Here is a 20393-nt window from a genome sequence, read left to right on the forward strand (position 1 = left end):
ATTTCCTAGCTTCCCCAGCAGTCAGTGTTCCACTCTTTCCTCCAGTGCACCCGGTTGTGGGTGGGTCCTCACTGTCCTCACAGTGCAGGCCTGCTGGCCCTACAGTGTGCATGAGATCATTAGAGAACCCCACAACAGATGGAGCGCCAGTGAGTACAGAGAGAAGAAAGCCTACAAGACCAAGTGATCAGTTTAAAAAATAAAAATACTGCTTTTTTAGCACACTAGGTTCAGTAGGACTGTGCCGAGAAGCTATTCTAGTGCAGTCCCATTGCAAGACAAGGCAAAATTATTGTTTTCCTACCAGGCCAGTTCACATCACCACAATGCAGTGGTGTGTGCTGAAAAAAGTACACCATTCACCACCTTGAACCATGATGCAACCACTTTGTGACATTTCAATAAAGTTTGTTGAAAAAAAAAAAAAAACACTGCAATGTGTTAAAATGATTCGCCTGTATATCAATACATTTGGAAACTCAGGACTATGTTCAGCAATATTATTATATATAGTTTTGTGTGTGGCCTGATGCCTAAATCATTATAAGAAAGTTTATTATAAACAAATTGGTATATACAGAGATAAATACTATGTATTTGTAGTATTTATCTCGTAAAAACTGGTCTCCAAGGCTCTGATAAAGAGGAAACCCCTTGAAACACATTAGGCAATCATTCTTTTTATCCCTTGTATGGGCATCATTTTATATTATTCTATCAAATGTTTTTTTTTTTTTTTTTTATCAAATTTTTTTTTATTTCTTTTATATACAAACAGCGATAACAAGATACAACCCAGCACATATAGAGAAGGAATAACAAAAGAAGAACATTTTTTAAATAAATATTTAATTAAATAAAAAATAAAATAAAAAATAAAAATAAACCCTCACCCCTGGCCCCCATGCCCCCATGCCCCCCCCCCCCCCCCCATCACTCCCCATCACTCCCACACTCATCCAGACCTCTCTCATTATATATCCAGAATATCAAACCATCTTCTCAATATTTTTTCAAATTTCCCTAGACTACCTCTATGTAAAAAGGTATATTTTTCCTTAATTATGGTTTCCCTTACTTGCGTTTTCCATTCTGCTACTGTAGGTGGATATGGTGACACCATATTCTATCAAATGTTAACAGTGATATTTATTCATATGTACGAATACGTAGTATTTATCTCCGCATATACAAATTTGTTTATAATAAACTTTCTTATAACGATTCATGCATTAGGCCAGACGCCTTCCCTTTTCTTTCGTACATAGCATTTTGGACTTCCCCCTAGTCAGCCTAGACAGTGGGGCATGCATGATCACTCTATACTTTTACCACCAGGAAATACTACTACCTTTACTAAGGCCCTCCGCACTAGTGCAGGAGAATATCTTTTCTGTTTATACCTATATAGTTTTGTGTAGCATATGGAAGCATTCAAAGTATGAGTGTTTCCAAGAAAAGCATCATGTGCTTTTTATTGATAAACCAGACAATATGAGTACTTAAAATATCCCAGTAAAGGGTGGTCTCTAATTCAATTGTATGTAAGCCTAGAGGTTTGGATATATATAAAAATATATAAAAACATTTCAGAATCATAAATTGAGAGCAGGCTTACCCAGAGGCAGTTCATCCTTCTTAGAAGTACAGAAGGACACTAGAAGCCAAGACTCACTCAATGAAACTGATAATCCCGATCCAATCCTATGTCCGAACCAAACCCTTAAAAGCCATCGCTTATGCTTTATAGAGTCAGGGAACACAATTATCTCCGGATGACAGACCCCTACTTTCACCAACTCTTGCGATTGTTTGACCATCTATATTAAGAAGCAGGACACATGCACAAGGCTTTTATTAAATCTTTTGGTTGAATAATGTTTTTATTTGGTATATTTTCTATATTTTTAGATGCATAGAATGCACTTTTTGGTTAAGTTATATTGGCAGATAGCATGTTTAATTTTATTTGTTTTCTTTTTTTAATGCACAATAAAAAAATGTGGAGAATAATACCTAACTAAGTGTTTTACTTCAAATGACAGTTTGGGAGTAGGCAGTTACATTTTAAAAGATACAATGTAAAATTGACAAGGGACACCAACATAGTTGTATCTTTTATCTTAAAAATACAGGATAATGGTGTTGTGGTAACTTGCACCAAAAAAATAAAAAATAAATAACAAGCATAATAATATTATTCTTGATATCACTAGAAAAAAAAGCCTTTGAAAATGTGTTTGCAATAATTCCATCAGTATTACCAGCAAAGCAGCTTCATTATTATCCCATTAAAGAAGAGAATGAGCGCTGCATTTCGAGATTTCATAATTTCATAATTCATGTCACAAATGTTAATTCTGCATTACGAATGCTAGTTCACAAGACCAACTGCTTCTGGCTCATCATTGCTTCCGAGCCTGAGTGTTTGCCAATGGACTTGTGTAAACACGCTTGAAAAATCTGACAACAGACATTTGTTCGTGTAAAATTTTAAAGTCTGCTATCCAACATTTGTCTGTGGAAAATCCAACAACAATTGTCTGATGGAGCGTACAAACAGTCGGATTTTCCGCCAACAGCCTGTCAACACACATTTCCCATCGGAATATCCGATCGTGTGTACGCGGCTTAAGTGTGTTCCTGCTTGTGTATCTGAGCTTGTTTTGGCTCCCGCAGCATTGGCCTCTTATATGTACTTGACTTTCCTTCCATCTCTATTTTGTTGCCTCACCCTATCAATCAATATGCCAACCATTCTGCCCCACCCTACATTTCCAGTCAGTTGGCAGCAGTAAGACTTGCACAGTTAGCCCTTGTACACATGGTCGGAGATTTCCGACAACCAAATCCGTCGGATTTTGTCCGACGGATTTTGTCCGAAACTGTTGTATACACACGGTTGGACGAAGTTGTCAGAAAATCCGACGTGATAACGTTATTTTGTTACGACGGGACTATGTTCAGGCTAGTAGCCAATAGCTTTGATGTAGGAATTTGATCTGAGCATGCGTGGCACTTTGTCCAATCGGAATTCTCTACACATGATCGGAGTATGTCTGATCGGAGCATTTTGTCAGAAAATATTTCCGGCAAGTTGGAAAATTTGGTCCGATGGAAACAGTCCGATGCAGACCACACACAGACAGAATATCCGACAAAACGCTCCGATCAGACACATTCCGTCGGAATCTCCGATCGTGTGTACAAGGGCTTAGGGTGCTTTCTGTCCATCTGTGCTATGCGTCAACACTGCAGTATGCAAAATAAAATGTTGCAAGTCCTCTTCCGCTTGTGTCTTGCCAATACCTTCCCCTTGTGCAATAAACTCACCAGATTTGCTTTGACTTCCTATCAAAGCTGGTCAAAAAGTGCTTGTATATTTTTCCTAAACAGCACTAAACATCCTCCTAGATTCACCTCAGGCAGTTAAATGGAATGCAGAAGGAAAAAAAAGGGAGAATCTATTGAATAAAACTGTTTCTTAAAATACATTATTAAAAACAATCAACACACTTACATTTTGTGCTGAGCCCAACACTCAGGTATGTAAAGCCTAAAGTGAAATAAAGCCAAAAGCCAAAAGCAATCTGGTGATCCGGCCAGTAAGTCTGTCCAAGCTATCCTCCAAATATATCAGTTAAAGGATAAATGTTATGTGTTCCACCTATTTATGTTGTTCCAGCTCCTGCCTCATCTCCTTTCACTCCTACCCCCCTTCCTGTGACAGCAGGTGTGGGGACTTCTCTTTGCACCCACTGTCAGAATTTAAACCAGCGAGGCCATGTGGGAGTTATGTAAATGAATGAACTACAAGTAATGTCAGCCTTCATGGCTTGCAGCTTGTAGTTCTCAATGAACGGTGAGGGTACTTGTGAGCGCTCTCATGGTCCATTGATTCTCTCTGCTATTCAGTAACAGCCTGCCCATATTAGAGGTACGGCAGACAGTATACTGGGAGTCTGCAGGATCCTAGCATTGTACCCATGATCTACTGATTGCGGTCGCAATACCTTACAAGCAGAAGAGTAAAAAAATAATAAATAATAAATAAAAAACGTAATAAAAATTAAATAATAAATAAACGTGTTTTACCTGCAATAAAGATGTGCATTTATTACTTTTTTAGTAAGGTGAACTTTACCTTTAAGAGTGTTGAGACTGATCACTGACAGGGATGCTTACAATGTTCAGCTGTTATTTATTTTTTATTACCTTCATGTAAAAAAAGAAAAAAAGTTACTGTAACTGCTTGTGTAACTGCAGTGTTAGCTGGAGTTTTGGCTTTAATTTTTTAGCGGATCTAAATCTGCTAGTCCATTTAACACTCATCTGCCCTCAGACTGACAATGCTGTTGTCCACAGGTGCATGCTGTTCTCCTTCATCCAGAGTTGTGGCACTACAGTTGTGTGTTACTAGCCAGATCACCAGGAGAAAGTAGAGATTTTAAAAAGTCTAACAAAAGAAAACTAATGCTGCCACCACATGTATTGACTGGTATTCTCCAATATATTATATTTTTAGTTTGAGGATTATTACCGCTTTGTTATCTGTGAATCTATACACCTTCAGCTTACCCTCCTCTGATGTGTGCAAGTGATCCAATGTGCAAAATGACATCATGATGTCTTCTGCTCTTCAATGCATTTCATCAGCGGGCATTATCAGGAGTGGTCCACTGATAAAACACGTTGGACAGGCAACACTTTTGAGTTAAAGGTAAACCCTTCCAATAGTGAATCAAGTTCTAGTGATGGGTATTTAAGAGGGGTTTTTCCATTGCTTTGGAGAGATATCCTCCTGCTTTGTATCTATGTAACACAAAGGGGGTTATTTACAAAAGTTAAAATTTTAATTTTGTAAGATTTTTTTTTTTTTTTTTGCTGTTTGCGTTTCAATGGGAAGATTTCTTTTCACTTAGGGGGTTATTTACGAAAGGCAAATCCACTTTGCACTACAAGTGCACTGCGAGTTCACTTGTAAGTGCAGTCGCTGTAGATCTGAGGGGAAGATCTGAAATGAGGGGAAGAGCTGCTGATTTTATCATACAGTCATGTGCAACGTAAAAATTATGCTTTTTACCTTCCTTGCATGTCCCCTTCAGATCTACAGCGACTGCACTTCCAATTGCACTTCCAGTGCACTTTCAATTGCACTCGCGATGCACTCGTAGTGCAAAGTGGATTTGCCTTTTTGTAAATAACCCAAGTGAAAAGAAATCTTCCCATTGAAACGCAAACAGCAAAAAAAAAAAAAAAACGTACAAAATTAAAATTTTAACTATTCACTTTTCTAACCTAAACTTAAAAAACTATTTTGGCTTCACATGCACTTTAAAAGTGAGTGCAAAACAAATTCAAATGTCCACATTCCATTGTTTGGAAAAAATATTTATTATAAAATGTACAGTACAAGGATCATAATAATAATAATATAAACACAGTTCTGCAGCAAAGTCTTTTAAAGACCAATAATTTATAAAAAATGAGACATGTATTGTACTTATTTGTGTCTCATGGTTACATTATTAATAATAGAACATATGCAAAAGCATGAAAGGTGAACGTTTTTTGTTGCATATTAACAAGTTCATGAAAGCCCATAATTGAACTGTCTGGGCTAGCTTTCTACAAGATTTAACATTAGTTATCGAGCACACGGATGCACTTATAAGACTCAGTAGAGGAAAAACTATAGCAAAAATGCAAACTGCTTCTGTATGAAAACATTGGTTTTATAACCGTAACAACATTAAACTGTCCATACCATGGTATTCTTCTAGTATAGCATACTGTGCTGTTCAGAAGAAGCACCTTGTATTTTGAAAATACTTTTCCTTTCTTGAATAGTGGTATCAGAACAAAGAGTAGAGCACATATCACTGTAACATGTGAATAATATTAATACTTCTTTGGTAGTAAGGTGCAGATTAAGTCAATGTGATACTGTATCATTCCAAAATATTAATGTTAAGAAAAACGTCACATTGAGAAATTGTACACAATGGACATTTTCTTTCCCCTTTGTTGGTGCTAAGTTCTGCTTGTCACTCTGAAGACAGATCTCATTAAGTAGTGTAGATAAGACAGATGTGAATGCCAAGAAAAAAGAAATTATTGCAAAAAACGATTTTGTCTTCATTCAACTTGATCCAGCCTTTCCAATATGTTCTGGTGAATGCAAAAATAACAAAACTCATCTGTTGTATTTCTTTTTTGAGAAACATGCTGTTACTTTACCAAGCATCTTCTTTTAATCAAAATGGTCCTTAAAAGGCAGCTCTAGTTTAGAATAGAAATAATCAAGAGATTATTTGTGTATGGGGGTTGAGCGCGATATGTAAAATACACCCATCCCTTTGCTTCTGATCCCAAATCTGCTGTTTGCATGACATAAAAACAATTTGAATCTACATCTTTCAATAGGACATCCCCACAACCTTAACAACACCTTGGTAGGTAGAGGGTCCTGTCAAAAGTCCCAGAAGTAGATGGCATTTTCAGTTACAGGCAGCAAATTGGGTATTCACAAATTCAACACTACAATACCCCTCCACAAATACTCTTTTCGTCTTTTAAAGTGGAGGTAATCTTTAAAAGTAGAAAAACATTTGGTAAAGAAATGCTTTATAAAGGAGTGATTTCATCCCCTATACAGTATATACAACGCAAGGAAATGATGGTAGCTAGCAACTATTCAATTAATTTATGTTAATGAACGCTGTTTGAGCCAAGGATTGTGCACCCACTTTTCAGCTTGTTTTATGTTGGGATAAAGCCCCAAAGTAGAATACATATTTTTTTTCAAATGCTATTACAAGGGTATATACAGTAGGTTTGAAATTGAATTTGATGAAGACCAATCCACACACATCAACAAGATCTGATCTCAGAGCTGTAAACAGAAAATCAGCACACATGAAATGCTAAAAAAGGGAAAAAATGTTGTATTAAAACTATAACCATTAAATCTATCATACATTTACATCTTTGCTTTGGTTAGTTTATACGTCTTGTTTCAAAAGATAGTATGATTCATTGAATGTAGAGTATACTATGACATCAGATATGATTAATTAGAAGTTGTCCATTGCAAACAATGATACAGTATACTTTGCACTTGCATGGCAGTCACGGGCATTTTACCTGTACAGTTGATTTTATGTATTTTAATATACATGTATGTAGGTAGATTTTGTATCACTGCCTAGTATATTTTTTGCAGTGCATTTATAATAACCTGCATCTCTCTTTGAAGAATGTTGAATAACTAAAGTCCCCTGAGGATGAAGAAATTTGTTTCCATAAAGACGAGACTGTGCTCCTGCAGTTAGCTGAGATTTATCCGGAAGCTCCCACGTTATCTCAGCTTTTGGTATACCAATTGACATGCAGTTTAGCTGAATGGAGCTTCCTGGTCTTGCATAGATCACTGGTGCAGGACTGGTCGTTATACGAGGAGGATATGCTATAACAATGACAGGAACATTCATTGTGGATGAACCATACTGTGTAGTTGCTTTGCACTGGTAACTTCCCCTGTCATACACGGAAGTGTCTTTTATTATAAGGGTTCCATTTTGCAAAAGAGATATGCGGCCTTTAACCTGAGGCCCATCAATAACAATTGCATTTGGAAGTGTCCAAGAAATATGAGGTCTTGGCTCTCCCTGCGTAGTGCAGTGAAGTTGTAAAGTCTCTCCATTGATTATGCTTACTAGGTTATTATAGTTGTTACTCATTTGTGGCTTTTGTCCAATCTGCAAAATTACCAGTCTGTCTGCAGATCCAGCTATGTTAAGAGCTCTGCAGCGGTAGGTCCCTCCATCAGCAAGCGCTACAGAGCCAATGTGCAATGTACCATCTTGCTTGTGAAACAGTCTGTGGAGGTGACTGCCACTATTGATCTCAGTACCATTAGGCAGAATCCATATTAGATGAGGCACTGGTATCCCAACAGCTGAGCAATTAAGCTTAGCAACCTGACCCTCAGACACAACAACAATTTCATTTTCACTGGTAAATTGAGGTTTTACCGCTGGTTCATTGACTGTCAACTGAGCAACTAATTTTGCCTCCCCTCCTTCATTCCTTGCAATGCACACCAACTGTACTGAATCTGTTTTCCTAAGAACTTTAATGTCAAGGGTTCCATTTCGATGGACTGTAATTCTATTTCCATAGTAAGGAGCAGGAAGGATTACTCCTTCAGGAAAAGCCCACATGACACGTGGTGTCGGAATTCCTTCAGCTTTGCAGTCAATCAATAAACGTGCATCTTTCATTGCAGATTCCTTAACTGTCAATATTTTGTCAGAATAGCCATTGATTTTGGGAGGGAGGACAGTTACCTGAATTTGAACCACTTTCTTGTCCTCTCCACCATTATTTTGTGCTAGACATGTATAGTTTCCACTATCAGAGCGTTGAGCTTTTTGGATTAAAAGAGTACCATCTTGGTAAATAAGATACTTGTCTGATGATGCAGGTATAGGCTTACTGGATGGGGAGAGCCATGTTATTTTTGGGACAGGCTCTCCTTTGGCTTCACATGCAACTGTGATAACATCACCATAAGGCACGTTGATAATAGAATAAGTCTTGTTCTTAATGGTTGGTTTCTCAGCCAGTATTTTGACGCTTACCCTCATCTCATCTTGACCAACTTGGTTCACAGCATAACACGTATAGTCACCTTCCTCTTTCATTCCAACTTCATTGAAGTACAAGGTTCCATTATTAAATACAACGTATCTTCTTGTTCTTGTCCCACTGTCATCGGATTGCATAACATTATTAATCATACTTCCATCTGGGAGACTCCATGAAATTTCAGGATTTGGAACTCCTGTAGCCACACAGTCAACCTTTAGATCACCTCCATATGTAACTTTGTGGTCAATGTCATTTTTGAACTGAATCTTGGCAGCCTTCATCATGACATTTACTTTAAGCACCATATAGTCATCTCCAAGTTTGTTCCTTGCCATGCACAAATAATCTCCAGCATCTTTTTCAGTAACAGAGTAGATGATGAGTGTTCCATTTGCAAAGGTTTTGATTCTGGAGTCAAAACTACAAAAAAATAACAACAAACAAAATAAATATGCTGATCCATGAAAAGGTGGCAAGCAATAAAAAGCAGAGTTACAACAGTAATGCTGAAATATTCAGTTTGTAAAAAATGGCCAACATAAATTAGAGAATAACTGGACTTGGCCTACCTACCTACGTATGAGCCCTTCTGCATTTTATTTTGTCTATCTATATTTTATATGGTATATGTATATTTCTAACTGATTACTATTTCTCCTATTTCTTTATTAAGTAATTTTTTTTATAAACCTCAGAGATTTAATTTGTATAACAATTTTTTGTTAGTACAGCCGTGGCCAACAGTTTTGAGAATGATACATATACATTTTCGCGAGGTCTGCTGCTTCAATGTTTTCAGTTATTTTTGTCATATCTTACTATGTTATACTGAAGTATAATTACACGCATTTTATTAGTGTCAAAGACTTTTAAAGACAATCACATTAAGTTGATGCAAAGAGTCAATATTTGAAGTGTTGACCCTTCTTTTTCAAGACCTCTACAATTCACCCTGGCATACTGTCAATCAAATTCCAGGCCACACTCTGACTGATGGCAGCCCATTCTTGCATAATCAATGCTTGGAGTTTGTCAGAATTTGTGGGGGTGTGTTTTGTTCACCCGCTTCTTGAGGATTGACCAATGGGGTTAAGGTCTGGGTGGTTTCCTTGCCATAGACCCAAAATGTTAATGTTTTGTTCCCCAAGCCACTTAGTTATCACTTTTGCCTTATGACAACTTGACAAGGTGCTCCATCATGCTGGAAAAGGCATTGTTCCTCACCAAATTGTTCTTGGATGGTTGGGAGAAGTTGCTCCCGGAGGATGTATTTGTACCATTCTTTACTCATGGCTGTGTTCTTAGGCAAAATTGTGAGTGAGCCCACTCCCTTGACTGAGAAGTCTTCACCTTACTGTGCATGCAAGTGCACTCACAACTGCCTGCTGCCATTCTTGAGAAAGCTCTGTACTGGTGGTGCCCCGTTCCCACAGCTGAATCAAGTGTAGGAGATGGTCCTGGCGCTTGCTGGACTTTCTTGGGCTTCCTAAAGGCTTCTTCACAAATGCAGTGGAAATGTTTTTTTTTTGTGATTACGTTTATTATAATGGCAAAGAGGGACTTTGCAATTAATTGCAATTCATCTGATCAGTCTTCATAACATTCTGGAGTATATGCAGATTACCATCATAAAAACTGAGACAGCAGACTTTGTGAAAATTTATATTTGTGTCATTCTCAAAAATTTTGACCATGGCTGTACTATCTATATATGGAAAGAGTTAAGCCCTGTCTAGTTTATATTTCTGTCTATGTACTTGCTAGGGGGATTCACCTTTTCTACTTGTCCTGTAGAGCATTTTGGCAGAGACAGAATGTGTGAAGAAATCCAAAACTTTAGAGTTTTTTTTTTTTTTTTTACCAGAGCTAGAGACAAGAATTCCTCTTACTTTGGGAAAATTTGGTCAGGAAATAAAGGGAAATCTTCCTAGCAGGACATTAACATAGATAAACTATTGTAGAGAGGTACCCTTTCCTACTCACTCCAAAACTATATAAAAATAACTTTTCACACACTTTTTATATACTTCAATGTCCCATCCACACTTAAGTGCTAGAACTTAAAGCCCAACTCCGGGCAAAAAAAGTTTTCCCATGGAGCTGTGTGCACACTGCAAATATTAACTTCTCATTTTGTCCAGAGGTGATCAGACAGCTGTACACTCATGCGATTCTCCACTCTAGTGACAAACGGTGCTCCCCACAATCTAGTTTGGTGACCCTTGGAGCAAAATTCTGTATCCTTATGGCTATTATACAGCAGCAGTCATTTCTGTACCTTGCTAAAGTGCCCAACCCATGTACGTACAGATGTGCAAACTCTGAGTTTCAGTTTCATACGCTATATTAAACCCCCTCGCTCACCCCCCCCCCCCCCCCCACCAACTTTAAAACAAAAAAAATGATTATGTAGAGATTGTAAGGGGAGGGGTGCAGGAGTTGGAGGATGAGAAGTCTATGACATGACAAGAAACTTTGGGCTGTATTAGAGAATTTATTCTTTCTGAAAAAGTCAAATTTGGCAGCAGGCTCAAAGGCACATTGCACTGAAATATAATATTGTTCAGACGAGACACTTAGTCCAAAACCCTAGTATATATCAGTGACAAAATAACACTAGCATAGAATATACCATATTGATTATCAACCAACCTGAAAAAAGAATCAACCAGACGTTTAGATGGAAGTCTCCACATTATTCTTGGCCAAGGATCTCCTGCTGCACTGCACTCTAAGCGTAGGGTTCCACCATAAGACACATCCGTTTTCTGGGGAGAGCTTGCAGTAATTTTAGCATTTAATGGATATTTCTTTACATCTAAATGTACTATTCTCCTGGCTGCACCCACAACATTTGCAGCTATGCACTCATATTTCCCAATGTCTCTTGGTGAGCTGTTTCTTATGTAGAGTGTTCCATTGGGAAAAACAAATATGTTTCCATTTGCAAACTGGGATGGTCTAACCTGGGTTCCATCTGAAAGCATCCATCGAATAGTGGGTGGAGGAGCACCTTTCGCTGAGCAATGGATAAATATGCTGTGACTCTGAGGCAGAGAAATATTTTCCACCTTTTCCTGTTGAATTATTGGGGGCAAAGGTGATACTTGAAGCTTAACAGTCAAACTGTCGGCTCCAGCCACATTGCTTGCAACACATTTGTAGCTTCCTCGGTCTGGGAAAGTAACCTCTTTAATAGACAAACTTCCATTAGGTAAAAGCATGATATGAGACTCTGCTGTAGAAACTGTGCGTACTATTCTTCGATCAGGCAATATCCAAGAAATGTGAGGAGTTGGTATTCCAGTGGCATTACAGTCCAATATGATAGTATCTCCAAGATAAATTAAAATATCCCTGTATCGAGAGGATACCATTTTGGGTTGATTGGCAATGACAGCTAAAGTAACAGTCATCTTGTCAATGCCATGCTTGTTCTGTGCAGTACACATATACTGTCCACGGTCCTGCAGCTGAAGGTTCTGGATTTGCAAAGTTCCATTATCCAAAACTTCAAATCGCTGTATTCTGGTGCTTGAAGTTATGACTGCACCTATTTCAATTAAAAGCAGAAAAAATAAATAAATGCACAAGACTAAAATAGTAAATAGTAACAGTTTTGAATATGAGCTTGAAGCATTATAATTTATGGATGCAAGAAATTTTATATTTTATCAAGCTCCTCACACACAGAGTGCAGAATGTTCCTGGAAAAGATAGCATCCATATGGAACTTAAAGCATAACTTCTGGCAAATAGTTAAATACATGGTTTAAATACATACTGTATATCTTAATGGTTTTACCTGTTCAAGAGATACATAACTGAGTACAGCTAGTCTTGTGTTATAGACAATTCTTTCACACTACACAATCAGGTCATTTTTTTCCTGGTACAGGAATTCAGAATCCTATGTCACCCTCTCTGTCTCTAACTAAAGGAAAAATGAACCTTTGGTGCAAGTTTTCCTTTCAGGTATGGCCCCCATCCCACTTGGTAAACAATAGAGGTGGTCAGGGCAGCTGCAGGATGTATATTTGTTCTCAGCACTAAATAGCATCATTGCAGCTGCAGGACGTATACTTATTCTAAGCACTAAATAGTACCAGTGCTGAGCTGTTGACCTGCAGCCCTAAGGAAACTCTAAGCTAAAAAAAAAAAGCCAATAAAGTCCATTGGCTTAGAGGTGTCTGCACATACCTGCAACAACCTTTACTATTATGCCAGAACACCAGGTTGTCCTGAATCTGAACATTTTGACATTTCCTGGTAGTGTTGAAGCTTGTCTATTCCCTTACATTTTGCTCCATCATTATGACTGGCTGTCTAACTGGCCAAAAAGAATGTGTAGGAGGCAGGATGAGGCAGAAACATTTCGACATTACAAGTGTTAGAGCTTTATCTGTCAAAAAGAGTTCAGCATTCAGGTAAGATGTCAGGAATTTGGAGACTGTAACAGGTGCCTGCAAATTCTTGGTTTCATTTCTTAGCGACATAGCTATTTTAATATAGCATCTAAACTGCACATTTATTTGTGATAAAATATTTAATATTATAAGAAGTAAAGGTAAATTTATATTGACAAGTTACCTGTGGCAAGTTTTGTCCAAGTAGTGGTGGGCTTTGGCTCACCAGTTGTTTCACATGGGAAAATTGCATCCATTTCATATGGCAGTGATACAAACTGGAAGCCAGTGGTTATAATCCTTGGTTTGCTTTCTTGGACTCTGGCAATTATAGGAGGTTGTGGTGTTGGTTCTGCTTTACTTGATGTAAGTCGAGGTCTTTGATTGACATTAAAATAATACCAGTATGGATGTAATGTCTGTGACATTCGGGATTGTGCAATATAAGGGGAAGTTGTCGCAGCCAAGGTTGTTGAGGTTGTTGAAACTTTGGTCATAGCTGGAACAGGGGATGTAGTAGTTCTTGTTGTTGTTGGAATCAATGTTGTAGTCCAGGTTCTAGGTGTTACATTGTCTGGGACGACAATGGAGGGCAGATTTGGTTTGAGAGTTGCAGCAAACTGAAAATGCCTTGTTCTATTTAAACGATAAGGGTTTCTTGGGTTTATATAGTATGGATTTACGTGATAAGGGAATCTCATTGCAGTGCCTTTACCATCGGTAATAAAGTTATTTCCAAATGGTCTATAATAAGGTGTTATTCGTTGTCCTTGGTTATATTTATTTGGTGTCGCTGGCCTTGGCCTGAATAATGGAATTACTGTTGTGGTTGTTGTAGTTGGTGGGGTTGTTGACATAGATGGTGAATACGTTTTTCTTTCTTGAGCCGTGTAAGCTGTTATTTCTGGTTTATTTGTTACTGAAAGGGGCTGATTAGTAATAAAGTAGCGAAGAGGTCCCTGGGTTCCAATTAAAGGTGGTCTTATAGTAGCTCTTGAAGGATTGTAATAGGGTGGAACTACTGCATGATGATGGTTATTCACTACTCTGGGTTTATGATAATATTTGGTGTTATAAAGAAGGCTGTTATTTGATCTTGTGGTATAGACATCCTTAACATGTTCCTGCTTTGACTGAACAAATATTTTGTTTTTGATAGAAGTATTAGGGTCTAGTTCATTTACAGCTTCCTGATCAGTGGTTCTCTTGGGAACTGGGGGTTGAGTAGGCACAATCTGCATACTTGGCAAGCTTAAGTGATAATTTATAGTGGGAGCAAAAACTTTTTTTGTTACCGGAAATACAATGGCATATTTTCCAGGACTAGGTGTTGTAGTCTGATGAACTGACCTGCCCGGACTTTCCTTGCTTTCTGAATGTATATGCACTGTTGTGTGATCATTTTCTGCCCTATTAACAGTGGTTGTCATTTTTTGTATTGTTTCTACTGTTGTGGTAAGAAGCTGCTTAGGTACGTTTTGTGCTTTGTTAAAAAAATTTATGAAGTAGTCAGTTTTCTGTGTAACTGGCACTGGCAATGTTATGGCCCTTTCAGGAACCTTGTTTTGTCTATTATTTAAATGTTTTAGAAAGTTTCCTATGTGAGCAGCTTCAGTAGTCGCAGATGGTGGTTCTTCTACAGGTACTGGTGATGGCTCTATTACAACTGGTTGATTTACAGCTATATAAACTTCTTTATCAGCATCTTTTGAAGTATCTAAATCTGTTGCAGGACTTGATGGAGGTGAATATGTAATGAAATATCTTGGAGTGGTACTATCAGAAAAAGGCTTGTCAGCTTTACTTGTTGTTATATATTGATTTAATCTTGTTACATAATCCTCTGCATGGCTTGTGCTATGTATGCCATCAGATTTTTGTTCTGTTTGAGCTGTTATAACAGGTGCAACAATTGGCAATTCCAAAACTTTGGATGTTTGTGTTTCAGCCACAAGAGTAGTAATTGGAACGTGTACTAATACACCCTTTTCTGAAATTTGTGGCACTGCAGGACTAGATGTTGCTAATTTAATTGCTGGCTGTGTTATTTCAACAGGCTGATAAATGCTGTTATCAAGAGGGTAACTGACTATGTTAGTGGACTTGTCTTCAGATTCTATCACAAAGGGTTTTTGAGTGATAACATTTGCATCCCTATAAGAAGGTACTGTAGGGACAATCTGATTCTGTCTAAAACGATTTGGTCTGAATTTTCGTCGTCCATGGTTTCTTCTTCGAGGATACTGGACGTTACCATGTGTTATGGGCTGTGAGGTTGTGGTGGCTATTTGCCTTTGTACAGGTGTTGTTCTGATGGTTGTTGTTTCTGGAACAGCAAATGTTGCCACTTCTTTTCTGTCACTGGAAATAATCAGACTATGGGGACTAAGGGTGGTGGTCACTAACTGTTGCCCTGTTTCCACAGAAAATGTTTGTGATTCATGTGAATTATATGTATCCACAATGTTTTCAGTTGGCTCAATAGAATCCTCTCTGAAGAATTCAGTGACTGGAGCAGATGATATAGGCACAATATAATTTTTGATGGTGGTTGCAGGTGATTGTGTAGGAAAAGAACCAGTAGACTTGGGTATTATACTGTCTATGGCTTTAAAAACAATTTGTTCATTCTCTGGAATACTAGTTCTGGTTGGAGATGGAGACGAGATATCACTGTCCACATCCAAAAAGTTGATGTTATCATTATTAGATATTTCTCCTGAAAGGTTAGGTGTGGTTGTAAATGAAATCTCATTTTCTGTATTTACCAGTTCATCAAGGGCAAAGGATGTAGATTGTATTACTGTGGACTTCACAAACGTGCTAAATTCTGTTGTAGCATAGGAAGGTGTTGTAATGTCAATGAAGTGATTTTCCGTATCATGAATTTGGACATTTTGCTCTGTAGTAAAGGTTTTGGTTCCCATGGTAGAAAACTCATCTATAAGGCTTTCTTGTTCAGTGCTGACAGTTCCAGCCAGGTCATCAGTATCATATAACTGTATGTTTGTATCTTCTTCTTCTTCTTCTGTGAAAGGTCTTAAGTCCTCCTCACCTGTTGAATAGATGGAGTCCTCAATATCAGTGTTTTCAAGTGTTGTGATATCAACACTTGAAGTAGCAAGTGTAGTCACTGTATCAGGTGGTTCTGTTGTAAAAGTCTTTTCAATCTCTGTTTCAAAGGAAATTTCATTATAGTCATCTGACTCTTCTGTAGTCCCTACTGTAGTTATATCAGCTGGCGATGTTATCAAACCATCATATTGCCTTATGGTTACTTTTGGTGAAGATGTTATATATAATAATTCATCTTCATCAGCTGATGCTTCTTCAACAATTGTTGATTCTGTAATGGATGATGGCTTAGAAAGAGAAGATGGAGGTGTAAGGTCGTGAGTGAATACTGGTGCAGTAGTTGCTCTCTGGGTGGTCAAAAGAGGGAATTCTGTGGTTTTTAGAACATTTCTCCCTCTGACTTTGGCTAAAATGCTGGCCCATTGCTTAGGATCAATTTGCTTATTGCCTCCAATTAATCTTTTCCTAGATTCAAACTTCCTTCTCCCTTCTGCCACATTACTCTCTTTATATTTTTCTGTATTTTTCCATGTATTAATTTTTTTACGGTCTTTTCTGTTGTTTTTGCCTTCGCCTCTTCCTACAGAAGAACTTTTATCTTTGCCATATTTGACCTTGTCCTGTACATTGTAATACTTATCTTTCTCCTCTTCAACATCTCTCTCTCCTGAACCTCTATCGTCATCTATTAGATCATACTTGGCTTTTGTTGATACTTTTACAATAGGCCGCTTTTTAATTATTGTCACCTTATTCAGTTGTTCAGTGAGCTTTTTCAGTATTGCTACTTGCACACTGTAATGATCTTCTCCATATTGATTTATAGCAATACATCTATAAAGACCGTTATCAGTAAGCTTTGTATTTAAAATGAATAAGGAACCATTATTTAAAAAATACACACCAGTTTTATTTGTCCCTGAATTAATAATATTATTGCTTGGTAAAATCCAGTTAACATCAGCATCTGGATTGGCAAGTGCATTGCAAGTTAAAGTTATAGGTTCACCAATGGTTTTGGTGACTACCTTGACATTGCTCTCAGAGATCTCATTTGATGGAGGCTGCACAACCACTCTGATAGGTAAGGTGACTACCTCATGTTTTACCCGAGCAATACAATGGTACATGCCAGAATCAGAAAAATCTGCTGATTTGATTACCAACTGGCCACCAGTTGCTAGTGAATATCTACTATTAGGTTCATTATGTGGAGCTTTTACTGTTGTCCCATCTGGTAGAGTCCATTCAAAAGTAGGGGTTTCTGAAGACTTTACATTGCAGTTCAACTGGCAAACTTGTCCTTTGATAACACTGTAAGATGTTTTGGTCCGATCATTCCTGTTTATCATAACCCAACTGTTTTTTGGATATTGAATATCTTTTGTATGAAGTGTTTGTGAAAGTTGTGTAGAAAAAGAGAGAGTAACTTTCTTGGAGGTGCTCAATCTTCTATTCAGCTGAAGCTTGACAATAGACTGCATCACCCACTCTGGCTCAGCAGCAATAACAGCCTTTACTCCTGTATAATAATATGAATCATGATCTAAATTTTGTTTATATCTATAAGTCACTTTGGAACTATCTGTAAACAACAACTCCCTTTCCAGCTTAACAGGAACTTCACTATAATAAGCGATTAGTTTCCATAATTTTTCATAGTTATCCCGAGTCATGGGGCATTCAAAATCCACAGCAAAGGTTGCATTGATGTCAATCTCTTCTGGATGAAGTTGGTTCCATTGGATTTTGCTGAAGTCTTCTGTTTCTTTCATCTGACATTCCAAGTTGACTGTATTCCCATGTTCATCAGTCATATTTAAAATTATATGTCCAATAAAACCCTTATTTAGCTCTAATAATGGCAGATCATTATCATCATCTTCAGAGGCGGTGTCACTGCTGTTTATCCTGAATGGGGAGGAGATAAAAGGACGCGAACAGGACATATCCTTCAAACCCTGAATTTCTTGATTTTGGAGATGTCTTGGAGTAGAACACATTGGGCACAGCTGTCCATTTTCATATGCTCTATCCTTCTTACATTTTAAAACACCTATGGAGATATGAAACAGCAAATGTAATATCCCACATCTGGATAAGTAAAAACAATACATCAATACAAAAACATAGAGACTTCAAAGCAAGAACAGCATACAAGCTACATGTAGACATAATTATCTGGTTAACTACATCCTTTGAACTTAAAAGCACCTGCTCTACATCATGCTATTATATAGTACAGTTGTATTTCTCAACAAAGAATTACAGCTCTTAAATGAAAACAATACATAATTATCTTTTTCATATTGGGATATGGAGTCGGTCTTCACAGGGATTGGTTTGCCTACTGCAAATAGACTGTTTACTTTGCAAGTGAATTGTCCCCAGAGTTTAGGGAATGAGGTGAAGCTCTATTGCCTTCTACCATCTAATCACGAGCAAGCAAAATGCTGTATTTTTTTTACCCATAGCTGGGTATTCTTTGTTAAGCAAAATTTTACCACATTCACTAAGCTCTGATGGAAATTCTCTTCAAAGTACAACTTCCTGTGCAAAGTGAACAATCACATGGTGTATATACTGCTTGCTATTTCAAAATCTATCAACTTTCTAATATAAACAGCTTGAAAAATAATGTCATAAAATCACCTTTTAGAGGACTGTATAAATTAGTGCAAACTATGGAGAATTACTACATATCCCAGACATGGAGTTTTACTTTATGAAGTTATGGCAAGCTGAACATTTTAGTAATATTTCAAATAATTTAATATAATTTATATTTGTTTTTTCTCACAAAAGCAGGAAATAAAGTTTGCATGTGCAGTATGTCCACCCTGCCTAGTTACATCAAATATCACCAAATTTTACCTAAAATAACAACCAATAGCAAAAAAATGTTTGGGTGTCGGATACTTTCTCACTTTTTCCCTGGTAACACCTCATGAAGCTTTACCTTATTTACTAAGCTCTGGAGCAACTGCACTTGCCTTTAGTAAATCAACCCCTAGTTTCACACTGGCATGCAGAAGCTACTTTACTAAAAGATTTGACAATATCCACAAAAAAAAACTTTGTGTGAAAAGAAAATGCCTGTTTACATATTTTAACTGTACACAGTTAAACTGAAGCCAAAATGTACTCAATGTACTCAATGTATTAACATTCTCAAATCATTTAGTAAATCAACCTTACAGTGTGTCATTGGAACAGAACATGAAAGGGAATCTTTGCAGTGGGAGCACATCAATAAAAACTTGATTGACCTTTAGAACATTATTCACTCTCTCAAACCTCAAGGCAAAAAGGTTTTAGTGCATGTGGTTGTCAATTATAGCAGATCTTACAGTTAAAATCGTCCATTTAAGGAGATGTAAACCCTCAAGGTTTTTCACCTTAATGCATTAAGGTGAAAAACCTCCTATGCTGCAGCTGCCCCCCATTTTATATTATAGTCCTGTAATTCTTAGGAATAACTCACTTAAATCTGTCCAAAACAGAGTCTAGCAGACATTCCGGGTATGATAAAGTTTGAAAAATGAAATCATAAATTATAATATAATAAATAACTATAAATAATTATACCAAATAATAATATAACAATAATAAAAATTATTCAATAATGTAATCAAATCAAAAACACTGAAATTTGCTCAGTTGCAGAATTGTCACTGTCATTACTTTTCAATATTTGATGACGGATCTCCCCACAAATCGGTATCGCTCAATTCTGCAAGTGATTCTAATTTATTATCACTGTTTTCTAGCTGGTCTAAAATCATTTTTGATGTAAAGGGACAGTTTTGGTTGCTATGGACAATCTCCAGTTTCCAGGCATAAACAACAGTTTTTATAATATAAAACTGCATGCAGGACACTGGGCAGCACTAGGGACAAAGGGGATGTGAAATTATTACATACAGCAATGTAATCTGTAAGATTACATTATACTGTATGTAATGTGTGTGTTTCACTTTTTGAATTTGGCGCTGACCTCCGTCCCTGTGCGTCGCAGCACTCGTAGGGAACGGAGATCGGCTCCATGATGAATCGAGCGGAGGACAAGCCGCTCGTACAGCGGGGGGACATCGCTGGATCCAAGGGAGAAGGTAAGTAAACCTCCTCCTGGATTCAGCGATGAAGTCCCAAGTCTGGCTCGGGGTTACCGCTTTTGGTATAAAACTTCCACCCAGAGCCAGACTCGGGAATACCGCCAGGGGGGTTAATACAATTGGGCCCCTCCCCCACTACAAA

At 37.5% G+C, this 20393-nt stretch overlaps 1 protein-coding gene across 1 annotated transcript in view; it reads right to left on the reverse strand.

The window, feature by feature from the left end:
• Positions 1-5375: 5375 nt before the first annotated feature.
• Positions 5376-20393, reverse strand: part of MXRA5 (matrix remodeling associated 5) — a 70311-nt gene continuing 55293 nt past the window's right edge. Inside the window, exons 5-7 of the mRNA XM_077480815.1 lie at positions 13246-18192; positions 11308-12208; positions 5376-9075 (exon numbers count right to left, since the gene is read on the reverse strand). Coding sequence (XP_077336941.1) covers positions 7170-9075; positions 11308-12208; positions 13246-18192 — 7754 coding nt within the window. The 3' untranslated portion in view covers positions 5376-7169. The remainder of the gene's footprint in view (positions 9076-11307; positions 12209-13245; positions 18193-20393) is intronic.

Source organism: Lithobates pipiens, unplaced genomic scaffold, assembly GCF_037356315.1.
Source record: "Lithobates pipiens isolate NorthernLeopardFrog02 unplaced genomic scaffold, aLitPip1_a1.2 Scaffold_16, whole genome shotgun sequence".
NCBI lineage: Eukaryota > Metazoa > Chordata > Amphibia > Anura > Ranidae > Lithobates > Lithobates pipiens.